Consider the following 19,471-nt stretch of genomic DNA (forward strand, 5'->3'; position numbering starts at 1 on the left):
TTTTTATCATCACAAAACCCAGGTAGGGTTAATTTGCCTGACAATCTTCTCAAAGGGCATAAAATGTCAAAATAGTAATGCAATAGCAGCTTCAGGTGCTTGTCTGCTATTTTTTTTTTTTTTTACCTTGACTGCTTCAGGTGGTTCAGACGGTGGAGTTGCCAGAAAGAGCTCTGCCACAACCAAATAGATCTCAGGGATGTGAACATGATCAGTCAGACATCTTTGCAATACAGAAAATCCAAAAATCAAGAAGTAGCCATTGTCAGGCACTGGAGGATGACTTTTTAAATTATCTTCAAAGGAAAAGGAAAGTGTCTAAAAATACATGTCATATCAGCAGAAGGATTATTGACACAACTTTATCCTCATTTGTCTCTGTCACAGAACACAGTAGTCTGCTAGGCTGCAGTATCAGCAGTTTAAAAAAACACCCAGACTAACATAAAAATGTTTTCCACTATCACTTTTATTAAAGGACTTTCTCCCTGAATTATTCTTCTTCCTTTCACCTCCCCATCTCAGAACCCCAGGTTTAATTATCAAAAAGCAGGCTGAACAAATCTTTAAGAAATAAAAGGTTTCAGAGCACAAGTTGGCATCTGGACACCTTACAGGCTTATCAAGTATTTTGTGCAACACAAAAAGGCCCATCTCCCTCCAGATGCTAATCAGAATTGCTAATTACCTGCGAGGGAGAAGGAATACTTTCCACTTTTTAGCACAGAAATGCTGAAGTACCAGGACAGGTTTGAAAGTAACTTAAATTAGAAAGTAATTTAGACTCTTGATCTACTGAGATCAGTGGGAATTCTCCTATCATTCACACAGTGATCTTCTGTCACTGAGCTGGATGAGGCAGTGTTTTGGAAATGTTAAAGTGACACATACCCATTAGCATATTCAACCCTGCAGAGCTGTTTTCCAGCCAACGCCCAGCCACTGTCCCCTCCTTGAATTTGTTCAGCAGCGAACGATCGTGGAGGAAGCACAGCAGCAGTTTGATTCCCAGGACAACAGTGCTGAAGTGCAGGTAGCTCTGTGTGAACAGCAGAAACCAGTCTGGCCCCAGTGCCAAAAATGTCTTTTCTTTTTCCCTAGGACAAACAGGTAAATGAAAACACATGGAAGGAAGCACGATGGAAGACAGAAAGGAGATATTATTTAAAATTATCTTGAAGTGATTTAGAAGCTCATGTTTCTCTAGAAAAAAAAAATCTCATTAAAAAACAGAGAATCACAAAGATTTAACAACAGACTCATCCACACAGTTGAAGTCATTCAATTCCTGCTACATCTAACCTTGTATTACTGTCAGGGAAAACCCTTCATTAATACGAAGCCCCTTCTAAGAGGCAAACTACATCACAGACTTTCAAGCTATTCTGGTTTAAATTTTCAAGTCCAAGATGTGCTATCTAATGAAAATGCACAGTTACAACTCCCAGCACTATGAAATTCACCTTTCAGTTGCAAAAGGTAGAATTATAATAATGGCATTCTGCTGGTTACAGTAGTGAGGGGCTAGTAACCTTACATTAGATTGACTTGATTTTCAGAGACAGATGGGATTTCTTCAGCCTCTGCTATGCAGAATAAACATCAATATCCAAGTTCGCCCTTCACTGTATTTTCTGAAAACATGAGACATTTTCCAAAATGGATATCAGATGTGTGATCAGACCACACAGCTGTGTGAATGCCAGATAAATCACTGACAAAAGACTCTCTGAATCCAGTCTGCTCTTACTTAGTATCTGTTGAAACTGAAATATTATCAGTGTGTTTAGTCCTGGTTAAGCACCATGAAGAAGAAAAATCTGGAAGACAGAGGCATTTAACTTCCTAAATGTTTCTACTTACTCAGAAGACAGGTGAAGTTTGTCTGAGCGTATTACATCTAATAACATCTTCAGTATCTGGTTTCGAAGACAGATTGTCTTTCCAGATGTTTGGTTTAAGGCTACAAATATCAGAAAGTAATAAACAGTAATGAAGATACTAAACATGTTCCATTGCTCTGATGAACAATTTTGTTTGCACCAAATTAGCCCTGTAGAAGTACTTATATCAGAGTTTTTTCCAGAGTAAAAAGATGTGGACATCAAATTTTAGACATAAGGATTCCTGCTAACATAAGAAACAACCTGTGCTTACATTGCCAAAGTCCTCTCTTTAGAATTATTTAGAACTCATACAGACTGCATGTTGAACAATACCTCACAGGAAGCAATCTCAGGTTAACCAGAGAGAGAAATGTGAACAGGCAATCTGACTTGTATTGCCTAGCTGGGATGTCAATACACAAACTGCAGTTACCATGTCTCCTTGATATGATCTGCTCTTTAGAAGTGCTGTAGCAATAAAGCCTCAACTGAAAGATTACAGTGAAAGGGCCACATGACTGGGTGTTCCTCCACATGAACCTGACAAATACACAGGTACTTTAAGAAGGGCAGAGCTCCACATTATTATTTGTTACAACTGTAAGTACAGTAAAGTCTTCACAGAAAATCCAGTATGCCCATCAAAATTTTATTCCTTGTAACAGCCTACTAGGTTAGTTTGGGGGCAATTTCAATTTAATGTCCTTCCTCTCCATGTATATCTGAAATCCAGCATTGTGCCAGCTCTGGACAATGCAGCCAAAGTACTGCTGCTTGATTAGCAGAGAGAGAACAAAAGGGTCACCTCAGTGTAGCCTGTCCCTTTCCATATGAAAAAAATTGAATTTTGCCTCTTCCTGCTACAGGAGGCAGAAGCACTAATGTTGCAATTAGGGTTCATCAGGTCCTGGGGAAGGAGGGAAATACCACAGTTACCTATCACAACACATACCCCAAAGGCAGCCCCTCACCTTCAGTGGGCCTCTCAGCCACACTATCCAGGTAAATCTGATTTTCATTCACAGAAGAAGGTTTCAACGTGTAAACAAGGAACAATCCAATCCTTGTAGAGAAACAGTGAAACAGTTGTGGTCAACAGAAAGATATTAATTTAATTACTTGGAGATTATATGCAAAGCTGGACGCTGGTTAACAATGACTTAACAACCACCATTAGAAATTCTAGTCACTTCTAGTAATAGGATGAAAATTTCATAAACTAGGAAGGAAAGTAAAAGGTCATAGAATGTGCTGTGTTGGAAGCCACTCATAAGGATCATCAAAGTCCAACTCCTGGCTCTGCACAGGACACCTCAAGAGTCACACCTGTCCCAGAGTGTTTTCCAAACACTTCTTGATCTCTGTCACACTGATGCTGTCACCACTGCCCTGGGAGGCTATTCCAGGGCCTGACCACCCTCTGGGGGAAGAACCCTTTTCTAATATCCAACTTAAACCTCTCCTGGAAACTTCAGACCATTCCCTCATGTTCTGTCATTGGTCATCACAGAGAAAAGATCAATGTCTTCCCCTCCTCTTCCCCTCAGAAGGAGGCTGTAACTTCAATGAGCCCCGAAATTCACAAACAAAAAGGATAGTTACTGGGATAGAAGCCAAACCAACAGGATTAGGTACACAGTTCTTTGGGGCCAAATTGTAAAACTATAGTGATACTTTAGGGACAAGGCTTTAATGAAATCAAATATTAAGTACATATTTGAGTAATCCCAGGCACACCTACAGACTGTTTGTGCCACTGTTATAACAGTCATCACCCAATTCACCTTCACACAAATATAAGGTTGGAGTGAACAAAAAACATTTTTCATCAGTTTTTCACCAGGGGATCCTGCAGCTGCCAAAGATCTGGTGCAATACCAAAGACAAGGTGAGAGAAGCTCTACTGTTGAGCTCTTTCCAACATTAACAGAAGTACAGCTCATCTGCAATCTGAGGAAAAGTCATGAAGGTTACCTGAGAACATCCCTTGTATTAAAGTGTCCTTGCAAGAGATGGGACAGAATAGTGCAGGCCACAGTGATCTTGGAGCTGCTGATTTCAGGATCATTGAAAAGGAAAACAAGCTTGGGCACCATTTGCACCTGGTAGGCAATTGCAACATTCTGACTTGAATCTCTGTAAAAAAGCACAGTGACTATTAAAAGCTTCTACTGGAAATGACCAAATTTTCTGAGTTTTAGCTAAAAGGATTCTCAGGTTATACTGATACTTCACACTTTGTCTTCTAATATTGTCTTTATAACATTTCAAACACTGTCAGAAAAACTGAACATATGTCATTGATGGAGATCTAAAGACTACTTTTTGTGTTCTATTCTTTTCCTCTGTCCCGTTCCCCAGAAACTGCTGCATTCCAACAAGATCAAAGAAAACATTATTTCATTTTCAAGCAGCAAGTTGGTAGCAAAAAATGCTCTTCCTGTAAAACTTAGCGAAGGGCACCAGACAGCTCTGCACAGAGCTTTCTGCTACTAAAAAGCAGGAATCTAGCTTTACTCAGCCCTTCTGCCACGTTTTGTCTCTTTAGATACATTTAACTCCAGTCCAGATGATTAAGAATATTGATAAAAGGGTTGCGTTTTGATTTTAAACACAACTTCAATAATATATTTTTTTAAGAATTATTTCATAGTCAATTCAAACACTCAGATCTCCCCTCTCCAGCAGATATTTAAACTTCCATTGTACAGCAGTGGTTCCAGGTGAACCAGATAACCAGATATCTTTTCCCAGTCTGGCCCCAAAGTCATCTCAGGGGCTGATCAAATCACTAATTTGAAAGATCAATACAGGAATGATTCACTCCCAGAATCTACTGATTCCTCCTGGGATTAGATCCTTCATATCCACCAGAGTTCCAGCTTCAGGTTACAGATGAACTTGCCCCAAAGATTTCTTTTTCCAACACATGTTCATACCTGGAGGACTGCAAAATTTCCACAAGATGGGAAAGAAGAACAAGGTCAAGATTGTCTGGTGCTTTCATCCAAAGCTGAAAGACACAGGCAAGCAGAGGTTTTACTGCTCTGCTGAGCTGTGAGAACAGTAGCTGCATCAGAGAACGAGTTAAAACTAGGGAGGAGAACATCATAAACTTTCAGTGTTTCTGTAATGCAGCCTGCAGGCACTGGGGAGGCCCTGCTAGTGCAGGGAACTGCAGCTCCAGTTCTAGCCCTGAGGAGCAGACCCTCTGGGAGTGTTCCTGCAGACCTGGGGGGCCCACAGTGTGCTAATGCATAGCACACAACCCCACCCTAAATATTGGATCCAGGAGATGCTATGAACAAACCAGATCTGTATTATACACCCAAACCCAAAGCTGTTAGGTGAACAGCTTTACCTCAAAGTTGCAGAGAACATACTGGAATGCACCATAATTCTTGATGACAGAAGATTCAAAGCCCAGCTCAGCTGTGCCCACGAGGGAGAACATTAACTGTAAAATCCTGTTGTTCAGCAGCTGAGTTTTCCTCTTCAATAGATAGCTCAGCAACTGAAAAAAGAAGATGGAATGAATATCTGCCAATTATAAATCTGTATTTCTAAGCTAAGATATAACACTTCTCTTTAATTCGAGACCAACATATAGTTTACTCAGATGTAGCAGTCATGCAAGCATACATTTTGCATAAGCATCATGGAGAAAATGAAGATTTCAGTCCAGACATTAAATTTCATGCAGGAAGTTCACATATGAATTTTTTGAAGGAGCTTGGCAACTCTGTGGCATTGAACAGGAGGAAAATACGTGCCACATTATGTTTAAAAAAGCAACAGACAAATATAACTGTAAATAACCACAGTAGGTGCTCTATGCTATTCTTCATGGATGTATTCTTAATTGCTTACAAATGGTGCCAATTTAAAAAATATTAATTTTTACCTCCCCAAATGAAAAACCTCTGTGAAACATTGGCAGTTTCTCAACTGAGCCTACCTTTGATTATGCAACATACTGTGAGAAGAATGTTCAGAAAGCCATTACATTTTGAACAAGTTGGGAAGAATAGAAATTAATTTGAAAATACATATCAAGACACATTTATTACACATTTATAAAAAAAAAAGCTTCACTCCATTGCAATATGATGATCAGTGACATGGAGAGAATACTGTTTAGCAAAAAATCAAAAGGAACAGCTCATACACAGTATAAAGAGGCATTCACCTACAAGCAAGGACTGGGCAAGCAATGGCTAAGTAGGATAAATCTATTCATATAAATTGTGATTAATTCATGAACAATTTGCATGTTGAAAAAATGGAAAGTTTATAATAAATCATTAATGAAACCCTAATGTTAAGGGTCTTGTTTGGAACCTTCTATTTTAAACTCTCCATTCCTTCCGAGTTGTCTGCTTCACCTACACAGCATGAAGTAAATTATACTAAACTGAAACTTCATACTTGCGCCTCAATCCATCCAATATCACATACATACAACCAAAATCTTCAATCTGCATAGCTTTCAGGTTTAAAGATTAATTTGGGACAAACCTAATTGGTGAAATTCAGGAAGCACTTATTTAGACCAGCATAATTCCTCATCCACAGCGAAGACTGAGGCATAGGAATTCATTGTCAGCCCTACACTAGGCAGTCTGTAGAGGAATCTTAGGCTGTGTGAGCCAAGGGGAGGAAGAAAAGCTGCCCGAGAAGTGGTCTTGTGTGTGGGATCAAGTGTGCTGGTAAAAGGTGAAGAGTGGGCCAGTCACAAATGTGCTGCACTGGCTTATTTATTTTATTAAATCATGTCTGACCAAGAGGCATCTGCCCTCACATTTCAGAGGTTCCCAGGGACCGTAAGCACAGGATATACAATCCTATCCTATATTCCCCTCCTAACTTCGAAAGTTTCAGGAACAAGTGCCTACAGATAACCAAGATATGTTTGGTTCATTCCCGTTGATAGATTTGGGGATAAATATCTACAAGGGAAAGACTGTGACCAGAATGAATGAACAAAAGTCTGTCTACCTGGTATCCATGGATGTGCCTCATCAGTTTTCCACTCAAGGGGCTACTGTTGAGAATGGAGTTCAGGACTTTGACAGCTGCATACATGGTATGGTCGTCACGGGCCATAGCAATGAGCCCCAGGAGAATGGCTGGGCCTCCAATAAAGTTCAGGCTGGTAGCTGCTGGAGAGGACTGGAACACTCTTACCCCTAGGAAATTCTAGTGTTACTCTACCAGGAAGTTACACAGACTAAATCTATGATTGGACAGAAAAAGCTTCACTCTTAAAAGAATATTAAACATTAAGACAAGTTCATTTACCATATTGGCCCACAGCAACTGACCCAATAGTCCGCAAGGAACCTGAGAGGTGTCCAGCAATATTCTTAGCTAGGAATATTGGAGTTGAACTGTCCCGAGAATTAATCCCAATCTAAAACAGATAAAAGGCATTTTAAGAAAAACTTTGGTAGTATCAGGGACACCAAAAGTAACAAATGCATGCTCTAATACTTTAGATTATTTTATTAATTTTAGACTATGAAAACTATCTTTTTTTTTCATAAAAAATTGATTGTAGGGACAAATATTCGCCCACTAACAACATCCCACAATGCCACTAGTTTCACACATCAATAGACCTGGTATTAGCAAGAATGATAGAATAGCATATGAAAACTCCTTGTCAAGGCATTAAGAAAACACAGACTGAAACAAATTATAAAACCTGAAAATTATGGCCTCATTTCCTGTTTCAAAAAATGCTTTTAACATTGTGCTCACACTGTCCAATCTATTTCTCTCCATAGATGAAAATTAACCTATGAGTAGAACAAAGTTAAGAAATGGAAAAAGAAGGAAAAAAAATTATTGAAGGTACACAGGCAAGACAAAATCAGAAACTTGGCTCTAGGAAACTGATTAGAGGCCAGAGAAAACTTGTATAAGACAAGGGGAATTTGTGACCTCTTTGGCAATCAGCCGACCATCCACTTCATTGTAAGAGCTCTTTATATCTTGGACTGTAGTGAGAGATGAGCACACAGCATTGATTCCAAAAGAAATCTTATCTTCTGCCACCAGAGGTGCGATATTTTGACCACTGTACTGGTCCTCACCTAAAACAAGAAATACTGTGAATATCTGAGGGAACTTTGCTCGTTCAATATGCAAGACAGGAGAGAGGCAGGTGAAAAATAACTGGAGGAAACTGAGGTTTAGGAAATAACCAGAAAATATATTGCTCTGTGATTTCCCTAAAACAGGGCGTCACTAAAGTCAGATGACCACAATCTATGATTAGTAATAAAGTCCATCTGGGAAGGACTGTGCAGAAAACAAGCCCCCCAGGCTTCATAAAGACTCAGTGATTCAAAAAATCAAACCTTTCTGACTTCTACAGGTAATGTTTTTATTTCAAAGATGTACTTTGACACAATTTCTCTCTCAACAACCCCTTCCCACACTTGACTTGCAGCTTTTTGTGTGTAGATTGACAGCATTCTGTCTGAAGGAGTACTCTCAGCCAGTCTTTTCACACTGTTTTAGGCCGGAGCATCACCAGGAAAGATTATTTTGCTCTTTTCAAATGAGAAATGACCATCTCATTTCATGCCAAGCTCTAGTACAGAGGCAAATTAACTAGTTGTTGAAAAAACAGTAATCATTAACTGAAATTTTTTGTCTGTCTGTTTTGTCTGTTTAATAATTGAAGGTAACAACATACTTTAGTCAAAAGGCCTCTTCATTAAATGGAGAGTAACTCACTCCCCTACCCCTCTCTCCCCCATGCTCTCTCCTATTCTGCAGGCATTTGCAGCTGAACTCCATACTTCTCTTTCTACCTCTTTGTTCCCCATTAGTACTGTTAATGCAGAACATCTCAGTTAAAGCTTCTGCTTTAATGTCTGTCCAACAGAAATCACAGTCTTGAGACTCAGGACATGTCCAATAGAAACCACAGTCTTGAGACTCAGGACATGTTATCCCTCTTTACTCTTCATCATTCCCTGCTGCTTGATTCCTACCCTTTTTCCAATTCATGGTATAAGATCCTCACGTATCTTTCTACAATCTTGTACAATATTCAGTAATGCAGTTTTGAAGACTTTAGAGTGATTTCTAGAAACAGATGGAACACTAATAGAAGATTACAAAAATAAAAAAAACACGGCCAAGACAAACAAATAGTGGCAGATATGAGAATTATCACATACCTTGCAGTTGCACTGCTTGGAAATTACTACAATACTGAGGACCAAGCTTAATAATAACTTCTATGGTTTCCACAGAAATGGCTTCTTCAAACAAGTACGTAGGACCAAGGCGCCAGGTCAAGGAGGACTTCTGTTTCCAAATTCGAGGAGTAGCTATGTACCCACAGACATCGATAAAGGAAGAGGGTTCCATGGAAATACAGCCACCTGGTAAGGGCTGGAGATACTGCATCTGCAACAGAGAGGGAATTCACTGAGGGGCAGGAATACAATCAAGGTGCCCTGGGGTCTTGTCCCTGTAAGGTACAGCCTGCCACCTCTTTGCTCATTGAAGTCTCAGCCAGCTGTGCAGCACAATTATATTGGGTCTGGCTGGGCTGGAGCTCATTTTCCCAGAGCAGCCCTCACAGTTCTGGGCTTTGCACTGGGAGCTGCACAGGAGCTGGTAGCACACCAGAACTGTGGCATTACTGAGCAGAGCTGGCAGCATCAGCGCTGGCTCTCCAACATTCCCATCAAGGGGCTGGGGGTGGGCAGGATCCTGGGAGGGGACACAACTAGGCCAGCTGACCCAAATTAACAACAGAGATATACCATACCATATAATGTCAACTCAGATATAAAAGCTAAGGAAAGCAGGAGGCAGGGAATTAATTATTTACAGTGCTTGCCTCCTAAAGCAACTGCTCCATGTGCTGAAGCCCTGCTTCCCAGGAAGCGGCTCCACAGCACTCATTAATGGGAAGTAGAGAATAAACCTATTTTTTATCTCTTTGCTTGTGCACATGAAAAGTCACTTATGCTTTAATAAAATGCCTTATCTCAACTTACAAGTAATTTTCCATCTTATTTTCTCTCCTCTGTCCAGCTGGGAATGGGAGTGATACAGCCGTTTGGTGGGCACCTGGCATCCAGCCAAGGTCAACCCACCACAACAATTATCAACTACTGTTCAGAAGTTGGACTTTGAGAAGTACTGTAAACATAGGCATTTTGAATGTTTAGCCTAATTTTTGTTCCAAAAACACAATCAAAAGAATTTCAAGTATTGGCAAAGAAAAACCCTGTCTTGACTCAGATCTTGGGCTCAAACTTCTCTAACTTCATAACCCTAACTGTGACATTCAACACGGAAAGACAATTTACAGATCAAACTGTGTACTGGCATAAATGGAGAATAAGCAGTTTTTGAAGAGTGCAGATTGTCCAATTAGCTTCAGTGGAGCTAACATTGTTTAGGAAACAGGCCCATTTATTTTTGGTACCAAAATAATGATTTGGCCTCCAAAACTGAGTCTATTATTTTATTTAGCTGTAGAGATCTCTAACAGGAAGTAGTTGGAATTTTTTGATAGGGAGAAACTATATTGTACTTTGGGGCTCAGCCCTGTGTTTAACAATTTGCTGCTAGGATGAGAGACTCCAAGCATTTACTGGTCTCTGTCTACTGAGATTTAGAAAACAGGGCTAGTCAATATTAAGAAGCAGGAGTTGACACTGAATGTGTTGTTTCACTGAATGTTAAACACACTTGGTGTGAATTCTTTCATCAATTGCAATGTTTAGGCTTAGTTTTATTGATGACTTTCAGTCTCATTTGAAGGAAGTCAAATTAAATTAAATTTTCATTCTTGAGATGGATATAGGTCCCAAAAGGCATTTAGGAGACAGATCATTTTTCTCAAGTATGGAAAAGAGAATATTTGGAATTAAACAGGTTGCTTTTACAGGGGAAAAATAAAACATACAAGTGAGCTTTGCACATGCTGAGACTGAATGCAAAGATGTGAAAAAAATGGAAGAGACGAAGGTTACAAGTTTCAATTCATAAAAGGATTTTACTCAAAAACCAAAAATCCACCACACCAACCAGAGATATGATAGAAAGAACAGGCTGCATTTTCTACACTGTATTCAAAATCCAAAAATCAGATCTCTGAAATAGTATGAGATTAACTGCAAACCCAGGAGCATGACAATATTAATAATAGAAACCAGGGGCTATTCTCTTTTGTCTCGTGAATTATGAACCCTTCAGGTGCATTTGGATTACTTTTGCCTGATATTTCATGCAACCTGAGAACTGACTGCTGTGTGACAAAAATCACAAGAAATTGCATATTAGGGGAAATACCAATACACCAATATTAACAATGAACTCAAGAATTGATATCATCTCACACACTGAACAACTAACCCAGAGGAACACCTATCTGTTTCTGATTGCTTAGTGTGCTAGTGTGGAAAAAGTCCAGGGACTGATTATTCAAAGAATGTAAGAGAATGAGGACAGCTTGAAACGTGACCAAATAAGATGCTTGAGAAAATTCCTCCCAGCTTTGGATTCTTGCAAAGAGCTGGCCAATCACAACAGCTTATTTCTCTGTGACCTTTCCACTTTTCAAGAGTTTTCTTAAAAAGAAAGAGTGGAGACTCTCTGCGTACCTCACCACCTTTGCAAGTTTTAGTCTAAATCCAAGTCATCCTTATTTAGGGCTCTCTGGTCACACCTTGATGTGAAGTACTTTTTATAGCTGACAACTTCTGCAGATCTTGGGCTCAAACTGATGGATCCTCTGAATCACTAGCAAACTCAGAAAATTTTGGCCTAAGGGTATAACTAAATTTCAGCAACATAACCCTGAGCTACCTGCAACCTAGGTATCCCTGACTCTACAGGAGCATCACCACACAAGTTGCCCTGGTTATCTACATGCTGAAGGGGGAGGAGAGAACTAGTTCAAAGCACCAGTATAAGCTGAAAAGCAGCACTTGTGAAAAGCAGCACAAGTACACTGTTTTGTACAGATTTCTGACTCCATTCACACCCAGCACAGTGGCACGTGTTACATATGTAAATCACTTGCTTTGAGTTTCTCAGATTAATACTGAAAAGTCATGGTAGGTGTATTGGAAGATGAAAATGAAAAGCAATGCAAGGCAAAAGTCAGGCACAAAGTGTAAGCAGAGAGCCTTTACCTTTGCAGAGCCAAGCATCTGACCATTTATATGAGCTGACACAACACAGCTCCTCTTTGCTTCCTTGGCAACTGTCACTGTGAGATGATGCCACTGGCCAGTGACCAGAAGTTTACCACAGCCAAACTGGACTTGCCCTGGAAATGGGGAGGGATTGAGGACCTCACCCTCAGGTTCCATAATATCTGTAACAGCAAAAGCAGGGTTAAGTCAACAGAAAATTTCTTACCTTCACCTGCCTCTAGAACACAACTTTCAAATGTGACAGAAAGAACATGACACTCTGTGGGTAGAGTGTGATTTGATGCTATCATGTCTAATGTCTCTAAAACACTGCCCAAGGTCTGTTATCAGGACCTACAACTTACACAGCTCTCAAGATCTCTCCAGCATACGTGTCACCCTCCCAAATAACACCTGCTATCTACCTTGATGCTGCAAAACTATCCTGAACTAGGACAAACCCAATATATTCACCAAGAGGAGAACCCCATCGAGTATTTACAGAGTTAGCTGACACAGAGAAAAAATTCCTAGCAAATCCATGAGATGATAAAACTCTCTACATTAATCTGTAGCTTTTATGAAAAAAGGCAAGCTGGAATTTTTTATCATTATCTAAGGCAATCAGAGCAATCATACCATGCCAGCTGTGCATGAAAAAGTCCCATCTACTATTCACACTCCATTTCCAACCTCCTCTGGAATATTCAATCACATTTACGTTTGAAGTACCAACTCTACTCAATAAGGAAAAGGGGATAAATATCAACAGGGAACAATATTAACAGACTGGCATAATAGAAAACATTCTGAAAGCAAGGAGAGGAAATGAGTTGTTTCATTAGGAAGCTAGATCACTTCCCAAGTCCTCAGTCCTACTCTCCAGACCTGCTTGGTGTCACACAGAACAGACTGGTTCGAGCCTGGTCTTCACAACTGCACTCCGCAATATAAGTGACAGTCAAAAATTTTCCATTGAATATTGCACGAATTCACAATGCCTACAGTAAACTTAAAAATTAAACATGGGCAACAATTACAATCACAACTGGATTCAAGAAGAAAAATGAAGAGAAATCTCATTAATATCCTGAGTACTTCAAAGAAGGGAAAAATTATTAGTGAAAAGTTCTAGATAATAAGAAGACACAGCTTGACTGAAAAGAGCCATACCAAGTGGCTGGAATTCCACTTCTTCTGTAGAAATGACCAAAGAAAGGTCCTGTGGGAAGAAGCTTACAGAAAAGCAAACAAATTCTTGCTCTGCTCTTGACATGTGTCTCACAATCGTAAGGAAGCGGAGTGGGTGGCTGTTGTGCACCAAGCCAAACTTGTTAACCAGGAACCAGCAGGAGAGTGTCAGGCCACTTGAGGGAGGGAATGTTCTGCTGCCTGTAGACAGGAACAAAAAAAAAGCATTAATGAAGTTGCTTTCCTTGTGCAGCCATTAGCAAACTGCTTTCTGTTTCATTCTTCCATACCGAGGGAAGAACTAACATTAGATCATGGGGTTTCATTTCTATTCTGTTGGGAGTTCATTGCCTGTATTCAGTGTCACAGAGATTGCACTTGTGAGTCTGTGCACATGTATAAATGACCTAAAGCTGACTAATGAGAAACAACCACTAGATCTCTATGCTAAGGAGCAGATGAATTAGCCATCTTCGAGCCAGAAACAAGTTCTCAAATTCCCCAAAAATTTGGGAAGCGAGAAGTACATAAATTTCCCAGTCCACCCAATAGAGGATTTTGTTATATAGGAGAATCCCATTAGAATCCCATCAGAATTCCAAGTGACAGTTCCTATTCTTTCCATAGGAGATTACCCTTAGGTCTGGTTGCTCTTACTTGTTAAGACTGTTTGCTTAGAAGTGTGCTTTAAACTTGTATTGCTAATAATAATTCATCACACTATGAAGCTGCACTCAATTCCCCATTTTGCTGAGCAGTACAAGATATACAGTCCAGAGCTGGTCTGGGACAGAGAGACAGAAATGTTTTGAAATACACAGCTTATGCGCTGCCCTTTCTTACAACTGTTGAATGCTTTTCTTGGGGCTGAGTGCTCCCAGCAAGCTGTAGGTGAGTCAAGGTTCTTACCCGCGCCAATCCCTCCCGAGACAGATTGGTCTGCACTGGATCCCATGACAGTGGCCAAGGTAGGGAGGTATAAACACCTGTACAAAAGCAAGCAAGAACCCCTCATCAGAAACAAAATCATCCCTGAGGGTTGCCAGTGACTTCTGCTATTGCAGAATCATGGAAGCAAGGCAGAGAGTAGGCTGTTAGCAATAAGACAGCAATGAAATATATTGGCAAAGTTGCTGCATGGAAGGCAGCCATAGGGCACATAGATTAAGATGAAGAGAGAAGTGAATAGTTACTATGTTCAGAGTAAGGGTTTGGAGACCCCAGAGCAGCTAAAATAAAAGCAACAGCAGCAATACCCATAGCCTTCCATGGACATGTCAAACTCCACAAACGATGGAGCCAAAGCTGTGCTGTGTAGCTGGAAGTTCCGAGGTGATGTCATGGAGATGAGACTCATGGCAGTCTGGAGTGCCAGTGCAGATCCCTTAGACAGCCAAGGAGAGGTCCTGACAGGCACAATGGTCTGAGGATCAGATTTATTGTCCACTACACTCTCTTCTGAACCTGAAACATGAACAGTGCCTAACCGGATCAACGTCTGCAAGTCTTTTTCCAGTCACAAGTATTGTCCATATCCTACGCATCCCTGCTCAGAACAGCATTTCATGCTCTTGAGATAACAGATCCTCAGTAGCCCACAGAAATCCTACAAAATAATATTGCACTGAAGGCATTTCAAAATGGGAGGCTGTCAGGAGAGTTATAGCCATATTTTAGCCATATTTTCTTCCCATACATCTTCAGGCAGCTCCAGAACTCACCCTACTAAAAAATATCCCCAACCTATTGGTTCCATTTTTCTTATGCAAAGACCATTTATTCAACTGTGCTGTAACAGACAGGCACAAGCATGTGGGAGAGGATTTGAAGAATGACTACAAAGAACACAAGACCCAAATACAGACCCTGCTGTATCAGGTGTCTCAGGCGTGAGACTAGTTTAAGCACCAATACTACTATACTCTAGCCTCTCATCTATAAAATACATTAGAACAGAGAAACAACTCAGATGGAAAACAGCCTGCATAAGCAAGGTAGATTACTAGGATATCCTAGGGACTAGAAAAAGCAGTGCTCTTTATTCCCATCCTTATTCTATTTCTATCTATAAATCACAGGAAAAATATGCAACAAACAGAGGAGTCACTCCTCTTGGTTTGTAGAATATTTTTATAAACCATGTCCATGTCTGATCTAGCAAAATCTGAGTCTATACTCAGCATCTAACTTAAGCAAAGATACTATAGCTTGATCTCTGCTGACCATTAGATCAGCTCTCAGTGTTGATCAAGTACCATCCAATCTGGGGAATACCAGTGAAAATCTTCTAGGCATACTCTACTTTCACGGTGACTGTCTTGGAGCAACCAACTCAACAGCAGTTTCCTGTCATTTCAGAGACATCTCTAACTCGGCCACTGTTGTATCAGTGACAGGCTGCTCACTGTGTGCTTACCTGCATTAGCTGAATCAGTCCCCTGACATGAAAGGACCTTGGTCTTGTTTGTGCTGGGTGTAGAAGGTGGTAATGGAGAACCTCCCAACCACAGAAATTGCCTAACATGAAAGAAAACAAAAACGCCATTTAAAAAAAAGGAAAACAAACCATACACATTTGGAGTCACAGCAACCATGCAAATAGAACTTAAAGTTCTGGAGAACAATTTTTTTATTGAACACCAAATTGTAAAGACATCTCAAATAGAACAGAAGAAATGGTTTCCATTGCAGCAGCACAAATATTTCACTTGTTTTACATTTCCTTTCAAGGTTTTCCTGTTTGAAAATAATCAAATATGTCTTTTCTTCATCAATATTTTTGAATAGCCCTAATTTTTCAGAAAAAAAAATCTATGGGTTGGGGGTTTTTATTGAGTTCTTTTTAGAAATCTCATTCCTAATTTGAGAGAAAGAAATAGTCTTCCATTGAATATTTAAATTCATGTGCACTCTGGTAGTTTTTAGGTACTGTAATGTCTAGCACTTGTTAGCATTAATGAAGAAAGTGCAACCCCAAACTGGAAACAATGAGGAAGAAAACTGCACTTTTTATTTTTGCATGTGTCATTAACATGGATCTGAGACATGAGAAAGTCATTTTTACTCTGCAGAAAACAGCTTCTCCATATAATACCAGGAGAGAATAGTCCTGTTTGTTTTGCAATGACTAATGAGTTCATTCATAAATGGCTTTACAACCCCTGCAGAGATGATGCAGCAGAACACTACAGACTCATACCATCTTCAGGAGTCATTTAAGCATACATCATGCAATCAGTGAGAAAGGAGGATTAACTGGGACTTGAAAGAAAAGGCTGAGTCTTGCTGAATTAGAGCACTATGTGAAGCATCTAATTATTTCATAACCTTTCCAAAAAAATGGTACCACTAAAGCAAATTGCTTCCATTAGGTACAATCTTCTACCTTAACACATGTGGCTGAACAGCCTGTGATGCAAGCTTCTCAAACACCCTAGTGAGGGGCAGATGCAGGGGGTGGCTGTCACTGCAGAAAGCATCCTGACAGGAGGTTATGATGGTGCTCAGCAGGCCAGATTCACACATCACCTGACGACTCTTCTCTGACTTCACCAAGGACTGGATATGATCAACCAGAGCACACTGGATTTCCTGGGAAAGCTGAAACGGACACAGAAGTAAAGTCAGAGGGCTGGAACTAAACTGTATAGGACAACTGGTTTATTCTATTTTAATTTGTTTTTCAATTGTCAATTTCCTGAGTGTAAACATCTGGTCCAGAAAAGAAGCCCCTAAGGCAAGAGGCTCAAGCAGAACTGCATGGCTGTTCTATCAAGCTCTGCACTAAAACAGTGTGCATATTTTCATCTGAGCAGCTGCCTGGCCATCCACAGCTCAGCTTTTCTGGCTCAACTTTATGGCAGTGAAGGAACAAAACAATCAGCTGTCATTCAAAAACAAGGGACCACCACCAAGGACAGGTTATTAGGCATTAGCTCCAAGACCAACACAGGAACTGAGAATATATTTAACATTAAGCCTGTGGAGAGCCAAATTGACATGATCTGCTCTTCATTCTAAAAGCATTGCTCTTAAACAAAACTGTATCAAGCAATGTCATGAAACAGTTTTAAACACTTCTCTATATGTTTTGCTGAATTGAAGCTTTGCTTCATTATTGCTTCTTTGTGATCTTAAAGCCTCTCAATTCTCATAAATTATCTTTAGACCAATTTGTTCCCAGTTTGGAATGCATTGTACCCCATTGATCTAACTAGATTTCATGTAAAAGTAACTGGTTCATATATTTAAACACAAATCATCCAAAGATGAATTATTCCCTGTTTCTAAGAACTTTCCAAGCTTTTTCACATGCTCTTCTAGGAAACAGATATGCAAACTTCTAAAGAAAAGATGGTGTCACAGCAATGGTGACAGATACACAAATGAAGGCAATGGGATTTGATTTATAACATGAGAAGTAACTGGATTCAGAATAAGCTTATTAAGTGTAAAGAGGAATGGAGCTCTTTTGCATTCAACCAGACAAAGCCAGTACAGGACAGTTTCAAAGCCTACAAGCAATTTGTTTTCAGAGTGTCCCAACCACAACACTTAGAAAACAATACATCCATTGCAACATACTGTTTTTGCAAACTCAACTACCATTTGTCCTATGTGAGGGGTGAGATCTTTGGATAACGTTTTCTTCTCTCTGAAGGACTATTCGTTGCCAGGGACATGTGTTTCACTGTGCATCACATTACACATAGAAAGCAACCACCAGACTAAACTACACTATTACAGTGTTTCAAAGTCTCACAGCTTTTTTAATCTTTTCATTAACATTTCACTCGACTTCTGACTATATGCGGGAAAGTGTGTGTAAATACCACTAGAGAATGACACAGGTCTTGACTAAGTGAAGTAACTGGTTTATTCCAAAATAAATCCAATAAAAGCATAACAGTGTACAAAAAGATTGATTGTTTTCATTAGCCTAGCAGCTCCGTCAATACCAGTATTGCCCTGTTTTGGATAAAAAGAACTGTTTTCATGGATCTTTGTTCCAGTAAAATGAGATTTTAGTGGAAATATTAAAGGTGGTCAGGAAACCATGCTGTGTATTTCTGTATGCATGGATTGATTTTCTTAACATTTACGCACCGTGAATCAGGATATTGAAGGTGCAGTTAGAATGTAGCTGAACTCTGCCTCAGACTAGAGTTTTAAGGGCAAATGTCATCTAGCAGTTTGCCCAATCTGCTTAAGTAGTTCCCAGATTCTTTCTCTTAAGACCACAGTTTCAAAACTTGGTAGCTGAATTTAATTCATGGTGATTCATCTTCAAGATTGTTATGCTATATTCAAGATAAGCAAAAATGATGAACTTTTGTCACTATGCATTCATTTCAAAAAGATGCAATTTCCTTAAATTGAAGAAAAATGTAACAATAATTATATGTGCAGAAATAATTGAAAAAAATTACTTTTTTAACATCTACAGGAAGAACAAATCATTTAGTGTAAATTTAGAACAGGCATGAGAGTCTTTTTAAAAGGTGCAAAATCCTTATTGATGGATAGTGCTTTACTTTCACAACAGGACTATGACAGCAGCTCATCATACAAGAGACATAGATGAAAACAGGAAGGAAAAATCCAGCTGTGGAAGCAATAGTATTCTTTAGAAAACATGTAAATAATTTACATGATGAATTGTGTGATGAATATTTTTTGTCTATATTCAGAAGAAACCTGCCAGGAGGATGAGAAGAACTGAATCCTGTTTTTATTTTCTTCTCAAAAGTCCTTTCCTATACTCACCCTTGCCAGATCCAGATGATCTCTGTATCTGACAATACAAATAGGAAAGATTTATCATGACACTCTGGAATCTTAAAATTTCAGTCAAGGATGGGATGTGTTTGAGAGGAAACTTCTTTCTTTTTAAGGTAGAAAACATGCTGTGAATATCCTGGGCCACATATCTAAAGTGGATGTGAACCTGTCTCAATTTACTGAGGGTTTGACACATGTACAATGCCATCTTTCACCACCAAACAGACAACATATTAATAAAAGGAAAGTCTATTTTGTTTGTGGTTAAACAACATGGAGTCTGAGGGAAACTGGCTTAGTCATAGGCATGAACATGAGCAATGTGTTCTAATTACAGTTTACTTACTCAAAGACTGTTTACTGACTCAAAACTCTTGGTCAGTTTTAAAGTTTTAAGCAAGTTTCTGTACCCATGACATTCAAATGATTTTTTAA

General features: G+C 39.5%; 1 protein-coding gene across 1 annotated transcript in view; it reads right to left on the reverse strand.

Annotated features, from left to right (window-relative positions):
- Positions 1-19,471, reverse strand: part of WDFY4 (WDFY family member 4) — a 115,463-nt gene that overhangs the window by 69,501 nt on the left and 26,491 nt on the right. Inside the window, exons 14-30 of the mRNA XM_063405700.1 lie at positions 16,641-16,855; positions 15,672-15,772; positions 14,512-14,719; positions 14,165-14,241; positions 13,238-13,456; positions 12,062-12,246; positions 9,083-9,314; positions 7,833-7,984; positions 7,188-7,299; positions 6,885-7,075; positions 5,248-5,400; positions 4,826-4,899; positions 3,861-4,022; positions 2,858-2,949; positions 1,864-1,963; positions 892-1,097; positions 127-296 (exon numbers count right to left, since the gene is read on the reverse strand). Coding sequence (XP_063261770.1) covers positions 127-296; positions 892-1,097; positions 1,864-1,963; positions 2,858-2,949; positions 3,861-4,022; positions 4,826-4,899; positions 5,248-5,400; positions 6,885-7,075; positions 7,188-7,299; positions 7,833-7,984; positions 9,083-9,314; positions 12,062-12,246; positions 13,238-13,456; positions 14,165-14,241; positions 14,512-14,719; positions 15,672-15,772; positions 16,641-16,855 — 2,649 coding nt within the window. The remainder of the gene's footprint in view (positions 1-126; positions 297-891; positions 1,098-1,863; positions 1,964-2,857; positions 2,950-3,860; positions 4,023-4,825; positions 4,900-5,247; positions 5,401-6,884; positions 7,076-7,187; positions 7,300-7,832; positions 7,985-9,082; positions 9,315-12,061; positions 12,247-13,237; positions 13,457-14,164; positions 14,242-14,511; positions 14,720-15,671; positions 15,773-16,640; positions 16,856-19,471) is intronic.

The sequence above is a fragment of the Prinia subflava genome, chromosome 9 (assembly GCF_021018805.1).
Source record: "Prinia subflava isolate CZ2003 ecotype Zambia chromosome 9, Cam_Psub_1.2, whole genome shotgun sequence".
Taxonomy (NCBI): domain Eukaryota; kingdom Metazoa; phylum Chordata; class Aves; order Passeriformes; family Cisticolidae; genus Prinia; species Prinia subflava.